Source organism: Notechis scutatus, chromosome 2 (genome assembly GCF_049901735.1).
Source record: "Notechis scutatus isolate UNSWTSFEM ecotype Mainland chromosome 2, rNotScu1.2, whole genome shotgun sequence".
NCBI classification, from domain to species: domain Eukaryota; kingdom Metazoa; phylum Chordata; class Lepidosauria; order Squamata; family Elapidae; genus Notechis; species Notechis scutatus.
Genome location: NC_142010.1, coordinates 26,117,793 through 26,139,903, shown reverse-complemented (window position 1 = coordinate 26,139,903; position 22,111 = coordinate 26,117,793). Strand labels below are relative to the sequence as shown.

The 22,111-nt window shown below is 41.9% G+C and overlaps 1 protein-coding gene and 1 pseudogene across 4 annotated transcripts in view; both read left to right on the top strand.

The window, feature by feature from the left end:
* The window catches only part of LOC113425990 (uncharacterized), a 41,218-nt gene continuing 19,107 nt past the window's right edge, over positions 1 to 22,111 (top strand). The window contains exons 1-4 of one of the 4 annotated variants that reach the window (XM_087953864.1): positions 1 to 749; positions 2,159 to 2,272; positions 2,862 to 2,988; positions 5,003 to 10,626. In XM_087953864.1, coding sequence (XP_087809990.1) covers positions 351 to 749; positions 2,159 to 2,272; positions 2,862 to 2,988; positions 5,003 to 5,838 — 1,476 coding nt within the window. In that variant the 5' untranslated portion in view covers positions 1 to 350 and the 3' untranslated portion in view covers positions 5,839 to 10,626. Of the gene's footprint in view, positions 750 to 2,158; positions 2,273 to 2,861; positions 2,989 to 5,002; positions 10,627 to 16,563; positions 17,422 to 22,111 lie in introns of those variants that run through there. The other 3 variants (XM_087953863.1, XM_087953860.1, XM_087953861.1) reach the window with 3 other exon arrangements.
* Positions 7,696 to 15,704, top strand: LOC148131946 (glomulin-like; annotated as a pseudogene).

Below are 22,111 nucleotides of genomic sequence, written 5' to 3'. Positions count from 1 at the left end.
ACAACCGAAATGAGCATGCGCAGAAGGCGAACGTACTGCCAACAGTAGGGGAGGGTTTTCCTTGCACGGGGAGTGTGGTGGGAGGAAGAAACTCGTCAAGGGTAGAAAACAACGATCGCGTATAGCGTTTTGCCTCTCTAGGAAGGAGCACTGTGGTCCAGGCTCTGGGAGGGTGCGGGAAGTTTTGGCGGGAACGATTTGCAGCTTTGCGTAGAACCTCTGAGGGAACGGAGCCCCCCCTGAAACCGGGAAAGGGGCGGGGCGAGTGGGTGAGGGCGGGTCCGCCGTGACCGAAGGAGGCCTCGGAGACAGTTTCCCCCTGTTGGGGCTGCGCTAAAGTCGGAGACTGAATGGAGGCCCGCCGGGATTCTCCCCTTCAGGCGGGGAGCGGCGGCGGCGAGGAGTCCGGCGGGGGGAGCGGCGTCCCGAGCGGCCTCCCCGAAGGTCCCCGCAGCTCCGAGGCTGAGCGCTGGCGCTTCCGCAGCTGCGCCTCCCGGGAGGCCGAGGGGCCCCGGGCGCTTTGCAGCCGCCTGCACCGGCTGTGCCGGGGGTGGCTGCGGCCCGAGCGGAGCAGCAAAGCCGAGATGCTGGACCTGGTGGTGCTGGAGCAGCTGCTGGCCCTGCTGCCCCCGGAGCTGTCGGGCTGGCTGAGGGAGTGCGGGGCGGAGAGCTGCGCCCAGGCGGTGGCCCTGGCCGAAGGCTGCCTCCTCGGCCCCTCAGACTCCCCGGAGCCCGGAAAGGGGCGGCAGGTGAGGCACTTTCATCCTCTTCTACGCCTCGTTTCTCTTCCTTGCACATAATCGCAGAGAGAAGACATCCAAACACGTGTTGAGATATAAATAGTAAATAGTATGTGGGAATAACATTGTGGGACCTTATTCACATGTTCTGTTTTCCCTCATACTTTGTCGTGGACTGGACAGCCATAATGCAAAAGATATCTCAATTCCCCCATCAGGGCGGGTGAGGAGAACATGTCATTTAAAAACCTCCCTACTTTTCCAGCGAGTACAAGGAGAGGATCAAAAAAGATTTTATTAATGTGGTCTTGTAATAAAGATAGAGCTAATATGCATTGTGGGGCTTGTCTGGTCTACCTGGAAGGGCTAATAAATGTTTCCTAAAGTCAGGATTCCCCTCACCAAAGGCTACCTGCTCAGCCCCACAGCCTCCCAGGAGCCTGGAAAGGGATAGCAGGTGAGGTAGTTTCAACCTGGGTGTCCATGCGAGGATAAGTGTCTCTAAGAAATCAAGCATAAAGAAACCGTCTGCCAGACTTTTCTGAAACTCCTAATATTTTGTCAATGTATTTGTTCTTGAGGGAAATGCTTATTTTTGCTCTTGGGGGTAATTTTATGGAAGGAAAGAGCAACATCCCAGGACTATAAGAGAGTTTGAGGGAGGAGGCCAGAATCCCTTCTCCATCCTCTCCTTTCCTTTAATGAATTGAGAATTTGTTCCATTTCAGCTGACATTCTTCAAACAATTGGTTCCATTTATGACATAGCAAATCTTATTTTGAAGTCCCCATTCCTGCTTCCCTTCTTTACAAACTCTCCCTGGGAAGCTACATCAAGAGACCATATATTGGTATTGTGTAAGTGTCTGTGGGAATAACTCGGAGAACAGGTGAAAAATCAGACTGGCCAACCATCTAATTCTAAAAGGTATCTCAGTTACCACAATGAGACTGGTGTGCATCTTCCTCACAAAAACCATCTCAATCTTTATCCCAAGCTCTTTCCTTGAATTGCCTGGTTGAGAGTCTTCCCACTACAAGAGACATAGGGAAGCCAAAAGAAAAGGAAGAGAAAATCCATGCCATGCGCTTAAGAGGTAAAGCTTTCTAAATGTAAAGGAAAGACCTGAGGAAGAGATAAAACAGGCATAGGTACATCCACAAAAGAGGATAACAAAGCTATTAAGAGAAAGAGACAAGTAAAGATCTGAACATTCCTGATCAGAATAAAAGGAAATAAAGATAGGCAATGAAACATCTCACAAAAATGGCAGGCATTTACTCAAAAGTAGCAGCCACTTTCAAATCTGAATCCCTGAGTTCTCTCACTTTGACTTGGGGAATTGCAAAGGTAAGGCAAGCAAACTAACATAATTACAGTCCTATGAGCATGGATCATAAACTAGGCTTCTCTTTCAGATACAGGAGCTGTTCACAGGAGAGATCTCAGCAGAGCTACAGGAAAGAGGAAATCAATGCAGTCCTTCCCAAGAGTTGCTTTTCGGAAGGTCCCAACTTGAGCCATTTCAGCAGGTAATTGTAGGTTTCTTCTGAGAGTAGCACAGTTCAAGCTCCCTTCCTGGGCTCTTCTTCTGCAGTATAGGCAAATGCTGAGTCTGTGTGTAGTTAAACAGTGTCTCTCCTCCCTCCCCTCCCCGCCAAATGAGGACAGATTTCTCATGAAAAAGCCTAAGATCATCACTAAACGGTTGCATCAGTGTTCTTCAGGTGTCTTTAGATTTCCAGGCCCTTTTGAAATAAACCATGGAAGAAATTCCTAGTTTACAAAGAATGTAGAATTTCTTCCCCAAGTCAGGTGAGCCTCTGGATTCTATTCCCCAAATCCCACTTGTTGAGTAATTCCAAACAAGCAGGAAGTAACCTAAATGGTGCTGTGTTGCTAGTCGGCAATTTGGATGGAGTCATATTTTGTGCACTTAAGAACACCAGCTATTAGGGCAAGGGAAACTGGCGGCTTCACAGTCAAGACCATGTGGACATCCAGACATAAATTTGCCCTATAAGAAAATGCCCATTTGGTTTCATGTAAAGTTCTGTTTTTTGTAGTAAGAGGGAACACTTCTTTTCTGGGACAATCTTCTATACAACATTCTCATTCTAGTGGTCTGATCCCTTTGAGGCGGTCACTGTGGACTTCACAGAAGAGGAGTGGGCGCTACTGGATTCTGACCAGAGAGCCCTGTGCGCAGAAGTCACATTGGAGGCTTTTAGGAATATTATTGCCCTGGGTAAGTCCCCACTTTGCTCAGGTTTCCATTCATTAGGGAAATAAAGTTTTTTTTTGGGGGGGGGGCGATGACAAAGAAGATACTTGCAGTGAAGCTGGTTAAGGTGGTCACCTCTCCTTAAAGCCTTGCTCACCATAGAGCTGGGAAATTCCCCAGACTGTCCAATCAACAGCAAAATCTTAATCTGGTTCCTAGTTGAAAAATCCCTTGGATAGCATCAGAATTTCCTAGTTAACAATTTGCATCCAAGCTGGATTCATGTCTGATACCATACCTGTAATGCAGATTGATATGTTTTTAAAGAACAGACCCCTCTATATTTTTTTTAAACATTTCTATTAAAGATTATCTTAAACAGATAAAACACATACACTAATGTAATACAAAATACATTAAAAAGAAAAACAATATTTAGAAATCCCAGAAACACCCCATACCTATGTTTGTATTGTATATGAAAGAAATGTTTCCCTTCATCTCCAATAAGTATGTTCAACATTAACAATTCATCTTTCTTTTAAGATAAAACCAAAATAGTTCATCATTCCATACATCACCCAATATTCTGTAAGTGCATCAGCTCTCCTTACTATTCAGCAAAGATCGAGTAAAAATTAATAAAAATACCTAAGAACATATATAGTTAATATAGTGCCATTTCAACTTAGTCTACTTTCACCGGTCCCCAGGAATGGGATTCAACCAGCATTACTACTGGTTTGGTGATTACTCTTTCTAATTACTTCATAAATTTTAAATTAGTTTCACAAAACATTTAAAAGTTTTCAAAAAAAACCACCTCTAAAATAACCTCTTGCCTGTATATTGCAATAGATTGCTAAAAATAAAATTTTTAGGAAGCTGCAAGCCATTATATTCTTTTTAAAATAGATGGAAGAGAATGCCACCCAGCAGCTGATGAAACAGCATATATGTTTCAGAGCATGTTGCAATCCACAATTTTAGCTGATCCCGAGGCTCCACAATGAGAGGTTTTGCTGTCAGCTTACAAAAATTGGCAGTGTAAGGTACATACAAGTAATCCTCGAGGTATGATGGATCATTTAGTAACTGTTCAAAGTTACAACAGAAAAGCCATGTACCACCATGATTCAAACATGAGAATTTTACTGCTTTGCCCCCCCCCCCTTTCCACTCCTCACAATCCCTTGCTTACCTTCTGGAGCTCTGGAGAACTAAGAGTGTGGGTGAAGAAGACAAGGAAAGTACCTTCTTGGTAGGCCATGTTTGCAAACTTGCTGGTGAATTTTTTTAAAAAAGAAACAGGAGTGCAGTGTGGAGAACAGACAATGAGGGTTAAGTGTTAAAAGGGTGATGCAGAAGAAGGGGAAGAGCTGTTTTGCCTTCCAGGACAGGTTTCAAACAAGACAAAGCAGCTCTTTCCCCTCCTTCCCACTTAACCCTTCATTGTTTTCCACACCTCGCTCCTGTTTCTTTTTAAAAAAGTTTCACCACAAGTTTGCAAACCAACGGCTTCACCGTGGCCCAGTAAGAATGTCACCAATATTTTCCTTCACCCACATCCTGACTTCTGCAAATCTCCAGAAGGTAAGCAAGTGATTGTGAGGGCTAGAACTGGCTGACGGGACCCTAAGGAAAAGAAGCAGAGCAGGTGGTATTTCAGGGGATGGGGGAGGCCCTCAGAGGCCCAAGGCATGCAGGCTTCCCTGAGGCACCCCCTGCATTCACCCGTACATTTGTTTAACATATCATCCTAATCTGGGATGAGGGCGCTTTCACTTAATGAGTTCCAATTAACATCCTGCCTTATGACCGAAATAGGCAGGCTCTATTACTGTCGTATAGGCAATCTCCAGTTCTCTCTTCTAGAAAAACTTTCCAAGTTGAAGCCTGTCATCCACCTGCCAATTTCAGTGAAATGACACTACAGAAAAATGAAGGTGTTGGTTCTCCTCACCCCACAAGAACTAATCTTCCCCTCCCTCACAGTTCTAAATTGAACAAGGATTTCTGTTTTCTTCTTTCTGATCAGGTAATAGAATGGAGAATGTGAATGCGAAACAGGAGAGGTTAATGCTACTGCAGACAACAAACTATGAAGGAGAGGTGACATCTGACCATCAAGAGAATCCAAAGAGAGAGAGAAAACACTCAGAAGATGGAGGAGAAAGGCCCTCCACATCTCATCATTCCTTTTGTCTTAACTTTTATAGAAAACATAAACTACATACCACTATAATATCAGAAAAGGATTCCAGTCTGAGCAGAGAGACTGAAATATGCATGAAGTATAGAAATAACTTCAGGAGCAAGGCTACTTTTAATAACAATCAAAGAATCCACATAACTGAGAAACCTTACAGTTATGAGGAATATGGAAATGGCTTTGATTTAATTGGAAAACTGAATTCTGATGAAAGAATCCATACAGGGGAGAAACCACATAAATGCTTAGAGTGCGGAAAGAGGTTCCATTTCAAGAGTAGGCTTAATTACCATGAGAGGAGGCACAGAGGGGAGAAAAAATATTGTTGCCAGGAATGTGGAAAGAGATTCTTTGAGAAGGGAGGTCTTGCTATTCATCAAAGGTTCCATACAGGGGAGAGACCATATAAATGTCTGGAGTGTGGAAAGAGCTTTTTTGACAACAAAGTTCTTACTCATCACCAAAGGATCCACACAGGGGAGAGACCGTATAAATGCCTTGAGTGTGGAAAGAGCTTTATTCGGAAAGGACACCTTAATTCTCATAAAATAATTCACACAGAGGAGAGACCCTGTAAATGCACAGAGTGTGGAAAAAGCTTCTCTTTCAAACGTTCTCTTAGTTGCCATGAGAGGATTCACAGAGAGGGGGGAAAAATATAGCTGCAGAGAGTGTGGAAAGAGATTCTTTGAAATGAGAGAACTTACTATCCATCAAATGATCCACACAGGGGAGAGACCCTATAAATGCATGGAGTGTGGAAAGAGCTTTTTTCGGAAAGGACATCTTAATTCTCATAAAGTAATTCACACAGGAGAGAGACGGTATAAATGCATAGTGTGTGGAAAGAGCTTCATAAGAAACTCTCATCTGCTTCGACACCAAAAGATCCATACTGAATAAGTCATATAAATTCCTGGACTGTGGAAAGGACTTTATTCAAAAAGGACATCTTAATATAGAATAGAAATGGAATAGAATAACAGAGTTGGAAGAGGGCTTGAAGGTCTTCTAATCCAACCCCCTGCTTAGGCAGGAAACCCTACACCACTTCAGACAACATCCAACATCTTTTTCCAACATCTTTTTAAAAACTTCCACTTTTGGAGCATTCACAACTTCTGGAGGCAAATTGTTCCACTGATTAATTGTTCTAACTGTCAGGAAATTTCTCCTTAGTTCTAAGTTTCTTCTCTCTTTGATTAGTGTCCACCCATTGCTTCTTGACCTGCCCTCAGGTGCTTTGAAGAATTGACTCCTTTTTTGTGGCAGCCCCTGAGATTTTGGAACACTGCTATCATGTCACCCCTAGTCCTTTTCATCAAACTAGGCATACTTGATTCTAACAACTGTTCTTTATATGTTTTAGTCTCCAGTCCCCTAATCATCTTTGTTTTCTCTTCTTTGCACTCTTTCTAGAGTTTCAACATCTTTTTTACATCATGGCGACTAAAACTGGATGCCGTATTCCAAGTGTGCCCTTACCAAGGCGTTATAAAGTGGTATTAACACTTCATGTGATCTTGATTCTATTCCTCTGTTTATGCAGCCTAGAACTCTGTTCGCTTTTTTTGGCAGCTGCTGCACATTGCTGACTCATATTTAAATGGTTGTCCACTAGGATTCAGAGATCCCTCTCACAGTTACTACTATTGAGCAAGGTACCACACATACTGTACCTGTGCATTTGATTTTTCTTGCCTAAATGTAGAACCTTTTTTCACCATTGAATTTCATTTTGTTAGATAGCACCCAATGTTCAAGTCTGTCAAGATTCTTCTGTATCTTAACCCTATCTTCTGGAGTGTTGGCTATCACTGCCAGCTTGGTGTCATCTGCAAATTTGATGAGTTCCCCATCCCCCAAGTCATTGATGATGTTGAAGAGTACTGGGCCTAAAACAGCCTTGGGGCACTCCACTGCATACTTCCCTCCATGTTTATGCAGTTCCATTGATGTCTACATGTTGAGTGCAGTTGGTCAGCCAGTTACGAATCTGGTGGTTATTCTGTCTAACCCACATTTTTTTTACTTTATCTAGTAGGTTTTGGTCTATTTTATCAAATGTCTTACTGAGGTCCCAGTAAATTATATTGACAGCATTCCTCTGGTCAACTAATTTTGTCACTTTGTCAAAGAAGGCAATAAGATTAGTCTAGTTCGCTGATTTGTTGCTTGATTATCTTTTCCAGAATCTTCCCTGGTATTGAGGTCAGGCTGATAGGTCTGTAGTTTCCTGGATCTAACTTTTTGCCTTTTTTGAAGATTTTAATTTTCATTAAAAATATCCACACACGGGAGAAACTGTATAAAAATACATGAATTGTGGAAAGTAGTTTACTCATAAAGGAAATCTTAATCATCGTGAAATAATCCACACAAGAGAGAGCATATAAATAAATGTACAGTGTGTGGAAAGAGCTTCCACTTCAAAAGCACAGGGGATAAACAACCTTGCTGCAGAAAGTGTGGAAAACGTTTCATTGAGAAGGAAGCCCTTATCTACCAAAGAATCCACAATGGATGAACCATATATATGCCAGGATTGTGGAAATCGGTTTGCTCAGTCAGGACAGTTTCTCAGTCAGGACAGAATCCATATTGGGGAAATGCCATATACACTTAATCCTTAACTTAAAATGGTTTATTTAACATCCTTTCAAAGATATAAAAAATAAAACTAAAAAAGTGATTTAGATCAGTTTCCACAGTTATGACTGTTGCAGCATCCCCATGATCACATGATCACAACATTGAGATGCAGACAACATAGACTCATCATCAACAACCTGTGCCTGTCTTCAACAGTGAAGGGACACCGGGCAGAAAACACGCAGCCAAGAAGTTCCACACCCATTTGCACTACTCAGGTGACCCTGAGGACACAGATAAACATCCAATGGCCAGGCAAATGATCAGCTGTCTGCAAGGAATATAAACCCTTCCATTCCCCACTATCCAGTCAGAGCTGAAGAAGCTTCTTGGATAAAACATCTTCAAATAAAAAAATGAGAAAGTCCAGTTGCCTCCTATAAAAGCACCTTTGGGACAATGAAAGCATTTGGCAACTGGCATGTTTCTGGCATGTATTCCAAGGTTCCATTTCAGGTCCAGTACTCTTTGATATCTTCATAAATGAGCTAGATGAGGGAATTGAAGGGGAAACTCATCAAATTTGTAGATGAGTTTAAGCTGGCAGAAATAACCAACACCGCAGAAGATTGGTTCAAAATCCAATAGGATCTTGACAGACTTGAATATTAGATCCTACTAAGAAAATGAAATTCAATGTAGATAAAAGTATGATTGTACACTTGCCAAGAAAAAGCAACTGTACACCTACGGGCTAGGTGAAACCTGGCTCAATACCAATAACTCAGAACAATCTTGGAGTCCAGGTAGCCAATCACTTAAATATGAGCCGATAGTTTATGGCAGCAACCAAAAAAGCCAATGCAATCCTAGGTTGCATTAATAGAGGGATAGAATCAAGATCACATGAAGTATTAGTATCAATTTACAAAGCCTTAAGATGTCCATTCTTAGAATACTGCATCCTGTTTTGGTCACCACAATATAAAAAAGATGTTGAGACTCGAATGTGTACAGAGAAGAACAAAGATGATTAGGGGGCTGTAGGCTAAAACATGAACAATTGCAGGAATTTGGTATGTCTACTCTTAATGAAAACAAGGGCTAGGTGAGCTATGATAACAGGATTCCAGTGTTTGAGGGGTTGCCACAAAGATGAGAGGGGCAAACCATTTTCCAAAGCACCAGAAGCTAAAAGAAGAACCAATGGATGGAAACTAATCAAGGAGAGAAACTCAAAAAATAAGTGACGTCACAAGGAAACGGAGCTCCATCCCTGCTCTGGCTTCTCCTTGTTCATGGGTCCAGAAGCAGCCAAAGCTGCTTTGGAAGGGTGGTGAAGCAAAAGAGGGGCATCCTGCAAAATTCCAGGGGGGACGCAGCTCCCCATAGAGCCCCAGGGCTTTCTGAGCCCTCAATGCCATGGCAGGAAGAAGAGGCAGCCAAGATGGCTGCCATACAGCTGGAGACTGCTTGTCACCTAAGAGTGCTGGAGCGGAGCTGGTGAACAGTGTTTGGAACTGGATGAGAAAAATCCTCTATTTAAAGTGTAACCCCCCCCCAAAAAAAAAGAAAAAGATTCAGAAAGAGACTCGGAACTATTGTTAAAGTGGCAGCAACCTAACGTATTTTAACATTTAAAAATTTAAGCTTTTAAAATGGAAGAGAAAGGAAGAACATAGAAAATCTGGTAAAAACACAGAAAATTGGACTTTTAAATTGGACAGATGTTGGCTTTGGATAGGCACTGTAAAATGCTGGAACTATTTACATAAACAGCTAATTTTATATTAATATTTTGGAGAATTTGGAAGACAAGATAAAATGAAAACTGATGTAAGAGCTCCACCTGCTGTCAAAGGAAGGCACAATATATTCCCAAAATACAGGCAAGGCTTGGCTTTTGGAGATTTAAAGGAAAGAATAAGAAAAACTTTATTATTAAAAAGATCCCTGAAAGTTTCAATAAAGATTGAATTGGCAGGAAGTTCTATAAAGGTCCCACTTTTGGATTATTTAGAAAAACTGACTGATTAACTGGGGGATATAAAGACTCTTGGACATTGAACATTGAATGTTTGAGAAATGGCTTTAGTTTGAATAAAAGATTGGTTTTTTGGAGAAAAATAAATAAAATAAAAAGATGGACTTTGGGAAGAGATTGCATCAGAAATTAAGGATATGAAGGATATTTTGATAAGAAGGTGTGAGGAGATTTTGAATAAAATACAGAGCATAGATGAGCTGGAAACAAAGACACAAATGACAAAGAGAAAACAGGATGTCCAGGAAGAGGAGAAGTTAACTGAAAAAGCAGCTGAAGAAACAGAAAAGACAAAGCAACAAACAGAGAAATGATGAGGAAAAAAGAGAAATGACAATGATTGATGATATAAATCAAGGGGAGAGTATTTTGAGGGAAGTTAGGAATTGGAATTGCAGGGAGTTTTTTTTTTAAAAAAGAGACAGTGGTAAGACTACACAACTTGAAAATGAGGCAATGGAAATGTGTAGAGAAGGGAGAAATGTTTTAAGAGGATGGGCCAAGAAGTGATAACATCTAAAGATGCAAGAGAGGAATATGAGAGACAAGCCAAGAAACAAATAATTAAAGTTTTAAGGTGAATGAGAGATGATGGATAATAAAAAAGGGCTAGAAGTTAGAGAAAGGGGGATTAATGGAATAGATACTTTTACATTATAAGGTGAATTAATAACAAGGGACGATAGAATTTCAGTTAGGGTAACTTTGAATATGATACATTGAATAATCAACTGAATACAATTCAACATAAATATAACTATATAGGTTTGTTGAACGTAATAAATATGAATATTAACGTCTATTTGCAGAAAAAGTAATATGTAAAATTTGATACAAAAATAACACTGAAACATTGAATAAGAGAATAATGAAAAAATTACACTTGATAAAAATAACTACCCTGTTTCTCCAACAATATGGCCTCCCCCAATAGCAAGTCCCAGCATGTTTTATAGGCATGAAATGAAATTAAGCCCCTCCCCCCAAATTAAGGCCTATATTAAAACATGCGAAATGGGGGGAATGGTGGGGGGGCTTGCCATTAGGAAGTACTTTTGTTGCACACCCGGATATGGTGCTGCCTGCGTTGACCCCAATACGAAGTGCCCCACCAACGCCGAGGTCAACATCCAAGCCATCGCCGCCCACCTGCCCGAAGATGCAAGGGGGGGGAAATTAAGTCACCCCCGAAAAGACGGCCTAGCCATTTTTGGGGGGCTCAAAAAAAAATAAGACCCGGCCTTATTATATGAGAAACACGGTATTATTAGAATTATATAACTTGTCAAACATAAATATTATTTTATCTGTATTAAATAAGTTGTAAAATGTGATTAGAAAGGGGATTTTTCTTAAACATAATAGTGGCACAATTAAAAATTAGGGAATAAATAATGGAAGATTATAACTATATATAAATTGAATTATTATTATTAGAATCACAGAATCTTTTAAACACTACAAATATGGTTAATAATATTTTACCTGTAGTAAAAGGATATTTAGAACATGAAGATTGACATAAAAATAAGATACTGAAATGGTGAATTATCAAAGAAAATATGTGTAATATGAAATTTTATAAGATTGCCAACTGTATTGAATATGAACAATATTGTCATTTGTTTTAAAATGTAAGACACTCTGGTACCACACTGTCCACACAATGTTATGTTTGTAAACAAGAAAAAAATTAAAAAAAATTATACAAAAAAAAAAAAAAAGAGAGAAGCAATGTGGGATTATGGAGAAAGTTCCTAACAGAACAATTAACCAGTGGAATAGCTTGCATTCAGAAGTTGTGGGTGCTTTCATCACTGAAAGCTTTGAAAAAGAGACTGGACAGCCATTTGTCTGAAATGGTATAGGGTCACATCAGCTGTCAAGTCTGAAGACCCCTGCTTTAAAGAATGGGACTACAGTGTTATATGTCAAGCCTGTCACTTGACATCAATTCCCTGCTATTCAGAGGAGAAGAAAAGAGTTGGCTTGAAGTGGGAGTGTCTTAGGAGATTCTCAATCATCCAGGTCGCTTTTTAAAGAAGCAGCTGGACTTTTTGGTTTTTCTTTGAACGACTTGACAAGTGGAATACTGAAATAAAGATTTTGTTTGACTCCAGTGGTTTCTTCAGTTGCAGCCTTTGTTTTCAATGAGTTCTACCCTTGCAAGAACACTCTTCGTTAAATCAAATGTGAAAAATGCAACCCAACATGGGCTTTGCCAGTGCCTTAATGCTCTAGGACAGTTTGTGAATTCATTTCTCCTTGAAATTGTGGATATCGTGGATATCATATGTACTAGGTGGCAATTGCAATGATCTAAAGGAGGGACTACTAGGATTTTGCCTAAAAAGTTTAAAATATCCATTGCTAATGGCAGAACTTGACCCATTGGCTGAAGAGACAGTTGAGAATCCCCCAAGGCAGTTTGCAGCTGACAGAAATTTAGCATGTTGGAAGAAATTTCCCGAGTTCGAGTTCGTTCCCGGCTGGGACACATCACAGATGCTGAGAAGAAATAGATGCAGAAAGTGGAATTCTACTGTAGGAAGGCAAGAAGCAAAAAGTGACACAGCTGGAGCGTTCCTGGTTTGGGAACAGGTTGGGAATATGACTCTTGAGTCTTTTATGCTTAATTTCCCTTTGAAACTCCTGTAGCTTGATGGGTGTTGTTTTGTTTCTGATTGCCCTGGGTTTTGTTTTTCTGGGTTAATCCTGTTCCTGGATCTTTGTGTTTTCTTGTCCTAAGAGTTAATCCTGTCAGGGGTCAGAAAGAGGGAGTTTCAGTTTGCCTTGGAGCAAGGGTCTCCAACCTTGTCAACTTTAAGACTTGTGGACTTCAAGTGATTTTTTTTTTTCAAAGCTGGCTGAGGAATTCTGGGAGTTGAAAGTCCACAAGTCTTAAAATTGACAAGGTTGGAGACCCCCTGCCTTGGATTTTTTTTATTGGATTTTATTTTTAGCCTGATTCCCTTTATCTTAATGGCTCTACTTAAGTGTTTGTTATTTTTCTAACTGCTCTAAGTTTTCCTTTCAGGTGGTACTTCTTAGTTTTCTTAAAGGGGGAAGGACTGGCTTGAGTCTCTTGGCACTGTTTTCTGAGGTTTCAGATGCTGTGAGGTTTCTGTCACTGTCCTTTTGGGGTGTACTTCCCACAAGCAGATATTAGAGACTTATTTCCACAAGTGCGTTGTCAGTCAATATGTAAAATGAAAAGTGGGATAATGAAGACTTATCGAAACTGGAATAATGGAAGACTTATCAAAAACGGAGAAGGAACAATGTACAGATGCTTTACCATTCTATCTTATATAGTATTATATAACTTATATAACTTACATGGTGCATATTACAGCTCTGTTGAAAAGGACAGAAGTTTTATCAAAAGGACTTGCTCTTTTGGAGAACTGTCTCTTGAGATTGGAAAATAATAGCCTTTTTCTTGATTATTTGGAGTTTGAAGGCTTTATCACAATAATTCAGGATTTAGTCAAACTTATGACCCAATGCCCCTTTGAATCTCAGAAAGAAGAGCTTGAAAATGTTGCATCTGTCTATAGGTAAGTTTGGTGAAGAGGGGAAATACGTATTTATATGTTTATTGAAGACAAGCAACCATTCTGGCATGGAAGGACATATTATTTGGGATATTAAAAATCAAATTGATTTGTCCTTAAAAAAGGCAGAAAGCAGGAGGTGGTTTTTTTTTTTTTACTGTTCTTCATTGTGTATCTATTTATTTATTTATTTATTTGCCAATTGTTTACAAGATAATAAGTATAAGTGTATACATAGTTGTGAATACATGAAATGGGTACATATAAGAAAAATAAAAGAAGAATAAGAGAAACAATAGGACAGGGACGGTAGGCACGTTGGTGCGCTTATGCACGCCCCCTACAGACCTCTTAGGAAAGGGGTGAGGCCAATAGTAGACTAAGGTTAAAGTTTTTGGGGTTTGGGGAAGAAACTACAGAGTCGGGTAGAGTATTCCAGACATTGACCACTCTATTGCTGAAGTCGTATTTCCTGCAATCAAGTTTGGTGCGGTTAACTTTGAGTTTGTATCTATTGTGTGCTCTTGTGTTGTTATAGTTGAAGCTGAAGTATTCATTGACAGGTAGGACATTGCAATGTATGATTTTATATACCATGCTTAAATCAGACCGAAGACGGCGTAATTCAAGGTTTTCTAGTTCTAGAATTTCAAGGTATTCTACAACGAGTAGAGGAGTGGAGAACTCTTCTTGTGAAATATTTCTGGACTTTCTCAATTGTGCTAATATCAGATACGTAATGTGAGTTCCAGACTGATGAACTGTATTCGAGTATTGGTCTAGCAAATGTTTTGTATGCTCTGGTTAGTAGTGTGATATTACCAGAGAAAAAGCTACGTAGGATTAGGTTAACAACTCTTAATGCCTTTTTGGCTATGTAGTTGCAGTGGGCTCTAGCACTTAGATCATTAGAGGTGAGTATTCCAAGGTCCTTTACAGAGCTTGGGTCATCAACAAGATCTTGACTATTCAGCTTGTATTTTATTTTCTGATTTTTTTTGCCAATATGTAAGACAGAGCATTTATTTGTTGAGATTTGAAGTTGCCATTAGTTTGACCATTCTGATACATAGTCAAGATCTTTTTGTAGGGTAGCAGTATTGTCTGTGGTATTGAACAGCTTTACATCATCAGCGAAAAGAACGCAATTGCTCTTAATATGATCACAGAGGTCATTTATGTAGCGTATGAAGAGAGTTGGTCCTAGAACACTGCCCTTGGGGACACCACTATTGACAGGTACAGAATTTGATAGGACGCTCCCAATTTTGACCATTTGTTGTCTGTTTGCCAGGAATGCTTCTATCCAGTTATTCAGTTGTCCAGAGATACCATAGGATTTTATTTTTAGGAGTAGTTTGTCGTGTACCACTGAATCAAAGGCTTTACAGAAGTCTATGTAGATTGCGTCTATTGCTTTGCCCTGGTCGAGTTGTGTCGTCCATATGTTTTTGCAGTGTAAGAGTTGCAGATTACAGGATAGTTTTTTTCTGAAACCAAATTGTTTATTGGAGAGTAGGTTGTTTGTCTCTAAGTGGAGGATGATGGATTGGTTAATAATTGATTCCATGACTTTACAGGTGACGCAGCATAAGGAGATTGGTCTGTAATTTTCAACTAGGCTTGGGTCTCCTTTTTGAAGATGGGGATGACTGTGGCTTGTGACCATAGGTTAGGCAAGGAGCTGGTCCTGAAAGATTTTTCAAAGATTATGCTTAGAGGTTTGGCTATGGCAGTGGATAGCTTTTTTAAGAAGTAGGCACATATTCCATCCGGTCCAATAGATAGAGATGGTTTTAGATTGCGTAGTGCTTTTTCAACATTGTCTTCTGTAAAATCGATATGTATTAGATCATTGTTGTTATCTGTGGTACGGCTAGGAAATACTGGGCATGATCCATTGCTGTTTACAAATACTGAGCCGAAGAATGTGTTAAAGATGTTGGCTTTAATGGTGTTGTTGCAGTCTTTACCATCAGGTCCTATCAGGGGTGGGATGGACCTTGAGTCTTTTAGTTTGTTGTTTACAAAATTGTAAAAAGCACGGGTGGAATTGGTGCTTAGAAGGTTTTCCTCTTGTTTAATGTGATAATTGGTGCATTCGGTCTTTATCTGGTGGCGTAAATTTTTGTATTGGCTTTTGAAATGGGCAACGTGACCAGATTTGTTTTTCCGCCAGAGTGATCTCTTTTTGGATTGAAGTTTCCTTATTGTTATGGGTAATCTGCTTTTTTGTTTTGTTTTGGGAGTTGTTGTTGGTACATATAGTTTGATGACTCTTTTGGACATGGTGCTCTTACTTCCTGAAGGTGCTGAAATTGATATCCAGCACTAAGACAGGATAATTGCCTCACTGAATTTGCTGGGATATTTATTTATTAAGGATAATGAAGATGACAAGTCTTGTGTATGTACAGAACTTTACAAGAAAGATAGAAGTTTCTTGAAGTCTTACATACTGGACTTAAACATGTCAGGAGCACACACTGAAGCAGAAATAAAAAGGAAGAAAATAAAAGATCAGAGCTGTAGGAGGGACATCACTTGAGACCTTCAAGAAGAGATTGGACTCCCATCTGTCAAAAATGGTCATGTCTCCTGCTTGGACAGGGGGTTGGATTAGATAATTTACAAGGTCCCTTCCAACTGATCATCAGTTATTTAAAACCTTTATTTCAGTACAAGTCTGTGGAGATTCTCAAATCATCCAGGTCATGGTTGTCCCACTTCCAAGAGGCAACTGGACTTTTCTTGTTTGTTTTCTTTTTTGAAGACGTTTCGCTTGTCATCCAAGAAGCTTCTTCAGCTCTGACAGGATGGCGGGGAATGGAAGGATTTATACTCCTTGCAGACAGCTGGTCATTTGCCTGGCCATTGGATGTTTATCTGTGTCCTCAGGGTCACCTGAGTAGTGCAAATGGGTGTGGAACTTCTTGGCTGCATGTTTTCTGCCCGGTGTCCCTTCACAAAATTTCAGCACTCCACTTGTCAAGTTCAAAGAAAAAACGAATCCATCTGCCTCTTGGTGGGGGGGAAAGCACCTTTGGCACTTGGCCGTGGGAGGCGCTCTCGCCAAAGACAGGAAGCGTGGTCGCGTACGGCGCTTTGCCTCTCTGGGAAAGAGGCCTCTGTTTCCCAACCGCTAGGAGGCGCTTTGCCTCTCTGGGAAAGAAGACTCTGTGTCCGAACCGCTGGGAGGACAGGGGAAGGGGGTGGGGACTTGCGACCGGAGCTACTGGCGGCCGATTTGCTGATGCGGAGAAGCCCCCGAGGAAGCGGCTCCCGCCTTCTCCCCTCCCGGGAACCGAGAAGAAGGCGGGGAGGAGGAGGAACTCGAGGGAACCGAAGCAGGGAAAGGAGCCTCGGCTGCGGCCTCTGGTCCCCCGAACCGTCGCCCGGAGCTGCTGATGTCGGTGGGGCAGCGGGAAGGAGCGACGCTTCGGGGGCGGCTCTCCCCTCCTCGGATCCCCTTTGGCTGCTTCGCCTCTGCTGGACCCGGAGAGGATTTTGCTCGCTTTGGAAGCGGAACGCGGGAAAGGGCGGCCGGTGACTAGAACAGGCTCGCCCGGAGAGTCTCGGGGAGAAGCGGACAGCTGTGACTGAAGGCGGCGGCCTCTGAGGGAGTTTTACCTCATCGGGGCTGCGCTGAAGCCGGAGACCGAATGGAGGCTCCCCTTCAGGCGGGTAGCAGCGGCGGCGGTGTGGAGTCCGGCGGGGGAAGCGGCGTCCCGAGCGGCCTCCCCGAGGGTCCCCGCAGCTCCGAGGCTGAGCGCTGGCGCTTCCGCAACTGCGCCTCCCGGGAGGCCGAGGGGCCCCGGGCGCTTTGCAGTCGCCTGCACCGGCTGTGCCGGGGGTGGCTGCGGCCCGAGCGGAGCAGCAAAACCAAGATGCTGGACCTGGTGGTGCTGGAGCAGCTGCTGGCCCTGCTGCCCCCGGAGCTGTCGGGCTGGCTGAGGGAGTGCGGGGCGGAGAGCTGCGCCCAGGCGGTGGCCCTGGCCGAAGGCTGCCTCCTCGGCCCCGCAGACTCCCCGGAGCCCGGAAAGGGGCGGCAGGTGAGACAAGTCAGCCGTGGGAGGCTGAGATATTTTGCAGCCATCGGAGGGAGAAGGGAGGGAGGAGAAATTCAAGTTTATTAGGGTCCCCGTCTCCTTAGTAAGAAAACCGCATGTTACTAGTATATATGTTGATATTTCTGTTTGTTTGGGTTTTTTTTCGTTAATGATATGCCCTGACAATGAACTCTATTCAAAATGGTTATGAATCAAAATAAAACATATATTTAAAAAAAAGTTTAACAGGTGAAGAATAAAAAAAAAAGACATCCCACATATGAAGGAAGAGTCAGCAGCAACATTTTCAGCAGCTCCTAATATTTTGAAAAGTTATTTCTTTTTGATGCAAAAGCTTGTTCTTCCTCTTGGTGATAATGCCATAGGAAGAAGGAGAAATTCAAGCCTACTTCAGTCCAGTCCTGTCTCCCCTCATCCTGAAAGGATAGAAGAAGCTCCAAAGTTTTGGGGAGCTGGCTGGAATCCCTTCTCCACTTTTCCCCTCTTTTTTTCCTCAACACTTGACAGCTTTAAGACTTGTGGACTTCAGCTCCCAGAATTCCTCCTCAAGTCATGTTAGCTCAGGAATTTGGGGAGTTGAAGTCCACAAGTCTTAAACTTGCCAAGTTGGAAGACCCTTGGTTTAAACTGATATTAATCAAACTCTTCAGCGTCTTTACCATATTGTGAACCTTCTTTTAAAGATATGCACACCTTTGTTTCTCTTCTTTAAAAATAGTCACTGACGAGAAATCTGGAACAGGGGTTTCCAACCTTGGCAAGTTTAAAACTTGTGGACTTCAACTCCCAGAATTCCTCAGCTAGCATGGCTGGCGGGGGGATTCTGGGAGTTGAAGGCCACAAGTCTTTAAAGTTGTCAAATTTGGAGACTTCTGGTGTAGAAGATGCATGTTGGGATAGTGTAATGATCTGTGGGAATGACATTGGAAGGGGAAGTGCCACGGAATACACAACCATCACCCACAAGTAGACAGTCGGGGTGGGGCGGGTGGCAGGGAAAGGGGGAATGCTTCAGTTTACCCGAGAGTGAAAGGACAGGAGGCAAGAAATGCTTTCAAGATTTTGTGGTCTTGTGATCAATTGGCCTTGATCCCAAGGTACAGGTGAAACTCGAAAAATTAGAATATCGTGCAAAAGTTCATTTATTTTAGTAACGTGAGTTTGTTGGCCAATCAAGCACAGTAATCCCATGGTCATTGAACCAGGTTTTGGTGCTTTTGGCAGTGTGGGCAGGTGCCAAGTCCTGCTGGAAAATGAAGTCAGCATCCCAATAAAGCTAGTCTGCAGAAGGAAGCATGAAGTGCTCCAAAATCCCCTGGTAGACAGCTGCATTGACCCTGGACTTAATGAAGCACAGTGGACCAACACCAGCAGATGACATGGCTCCCCAAATCAACACAGACTGTGGAAACTTCACACTGGACTTCAAGCATCTTGCAGTGTGTGCCTCTCCATTCTTCCTCCAGACTCTGGGTCCTTGGTTTCCAAATGAGATGCAAAAGTTGCTCTCATCAGAAAAGAGGACTTTGGACCACTGAGCAACAGACCAGTTCTTTTTTTATTTAGCCCAGGTAAGACGCTTCTGACATTTGTTGTTCAGGAGAGGCTTAACAAGAGGAATACGACATTTGAAGCCCATGTCCAGGATCCATCTGTGTGTGGTGGCTCTTGATGCACTGACTCCAGCCTCAGTCTACTCCTTGTGAAAGTCCCCAACACTTTTGAATGGCCTTTTCCTGACAATCGTCTCCAGGCTGCGGTCATCCCTGCTGCTTGTGCACCTTTTTCTTCCACACTTTTCCCTTCCACATAACTTTCTATTAATGTGCTTTGATATAGCACTTTGGGAACATCCAACTTCTTTTGCAATTACCTTTTGAGGCTTTCCCTCCTTATGGAGGGTGTCAATGATGGTTTTCTGCACAACTGTCAGGTCAGCAGTCTTTCCCATGATTGTGCTTCCTACTGAACCAGACTGAGAGACCATTTAAAGGCTCAGAAATCCTTTGCAGTTGTTATGGCCTAATTAGCTGATTAGAGTGGGACACTTTGAGCCTAGAATATTGAACCTTTCCACAATATTCTAATTTTCTGAGATTGTGGATTTGGGGTTTTCATGAGCTGTAAGCCATAATCATCTATATTATGACAAAGCACGGCTTGAACTATCTGGCTTTGCATGTAATGAGTCTATCTCGTATATTAGGTTCACTTTTTAAGTTGCATTACTGAAATAAATGAACTTTTGCAGGATATTCTAATTTTTTGAGTTTCACCTGTATGTCCACGAACTGCCCGGCTGGAAGTTTCCTCCCTATCCTAGCGAAGCTAAATCCAAAAGGAGAGATCGATCCCATCCCTCTCAAGTGCTAATGGTCCCTAAATCTAACAGAAAATATTCCCAGAGGAAGGGATAGAGCTGACATATGTAAATCCACAAAGGAGGAAGGCATAGCTCAGGGAGAAGAAGCAACTCCTGATTAGAAAGAAGAGAGGAAATAAAAAGAGGCAAAAAAACATTATACAAAAAATGCCAGACATTTACCCAGAAATAACAGCCACCTTCATATCAGAATCCCTGAGTTCTCTCACTTTGACTTGAGTTGGGGAAATTCAAGTGGAGAGTCAAAAGGTAAGCCAAGCAACCTAACATGGCAATAGTCTCATGAACGTGGATCATAATCCAGGCTGTTGTTTCAGGTACAGGAGCCGTTCGCAAGAGAGATCTCAGCAGAGCTCCAGGAAAGATATCAATCCAATCGCTCTCAACAGCTTCATTTCAGGAGGATCCAATTCGGGCCATCTTGTCAGGCAAGTATAGGTTTCTTCTGAAAGCAATAAAGTTCAACCTCTTTCCATTCTAGAGCTGCTTTTACAACCAAATGCTAAATCTGTGCATTTGAACACGGTGTCTCCCCAGAATGCTCCATTGAGTCACACTCAGTCATTTTCCAGATGGTTCTTAGTCTGTAAGCAAAGGACGGTTCATAAAATGAGAGGCTTGTATTACAAAATGTAATCAATTTGTTGAAAGAGTTTAATACATCTCTTTCTTTTTTTTATATAAATAAATTTTATTGATTTTACAATTAAAACAAACCGACAACACATACACAAATGAAAAAAAAAAGAGAGAGAGAAAAAAGGGAGAAAATAGAAAGAAAAAAATAGAAAACAATTAAAAACATTCTCATCTTCAACAGTTTGTAAGACCTCTTTTTTTATCCTTAATTTATGCCATATACACACACCTAATCCTTACATATATCTGTGTATCACTACTATGGATTTATCCTATCCTCTTTTGCCTTATAGTGTAAAGTCTATCTTTGGTCTATCCATTTGTACCAGCAGTTCCAGCTGTTGTAGTATATTGAGGTGTCTTTATTTTTTAGTGCCAAAGTTAATTTGTCCATTTCTGCACAACTTGAAATTTTTTGAATGATCATCTCCTCTGATGGAACATGAGGCTGCTTCCAACATTGGGCAAAAGCTAATCTGGCCGCTGTCAAAATGTGTAATACATCTCTTTCAAAAGAACCTGAAAACCAGCTACAAATTATGAATTGGAAAAGAACTGCTTTCCGAAAGGTCCCAGCATATCCACTTAAAATTGAATCACCTGAAGGGCAGGTTCCTTCTGTAAAACCTACTAAGTGAATCCTAAATGGCTGTAACAATAAGATTGCTGGTCAAATGACTTGCGATTTCTCTGGTTATTTCCAAAATTTGGAAACAGGCCAGGAAAGAAGTGCTTGATGGCTTCGTCCTATTTTGAAAGGAATTTGCTGATTCTGCTCCCCAAAACTACCTTGCTGAGTCATTCTGGAGCTGTTGGCAACTCCCAAAAGGGGGTGTAGTCATCCTACAGCTTCCATTCATCCAAGCCATATTTTGCGCCTTTGCAGCAGTAGCCTCAGGTGGTTGGTCTATAGACCATGGGGACCTACAGACATACCTGTCCTGTAGGAAAATGTCCAATTGGTCTCTTGAAAAGCTGTGTTTTGCATTGTAAGAAAGGAACACGAGAGGATTGTCTGTTAGGGATAGTGTTCTTTCTCTTTCTAGGGCTCTTCTCTCTTTGAAGAGGTGACTGTGGACTTCACAGAGGAGGAGTGGGCACTGCTGGATTCTGGCCAGAAGGCCTTGTGCAGAGAAGTCATGCTGGAGGTTTCTAGGAATATGGACGCTCTGGGTAAGGAGCCATTTTGCTCTGGGTCCAGATAATTGGGAAAGGTGTTTTAAGTGGGAAGTAAACAAGGAAGATCTCTGCACTCAGTTGCATAAGCTGTTCCTGACACCTGCCTGGGTGCCCCGTGAATAACTGCACTCTCTTTAAGTCTTTCCTACTAAAACATAGAGTCAGGTGTGCTTAATATTTGATTGCTATCCTGGCGTTCAAGAAAATCTGAAAAAAAAGGTGTGATTTGCCACTTCTGTGTTATGGTCAAGAAAACTTCCTGGTTGCGTCCAAAAAACAAATAGAGATCTTCACTTTAACTTGTGAAACAGGTTGTATACCTGTTGATACTTAGATCCATATGGCATCTTTTGAGGATTGGGAATTAAAATTGTGTGTGTGTGTGTGTGTGTAGAGGAATAAAAGGAATCTCTTTCAGTCACTTGGAAGCCGCCTTCCCACCAGCACACCTGCCCCTTCTGCCCCCTTTCT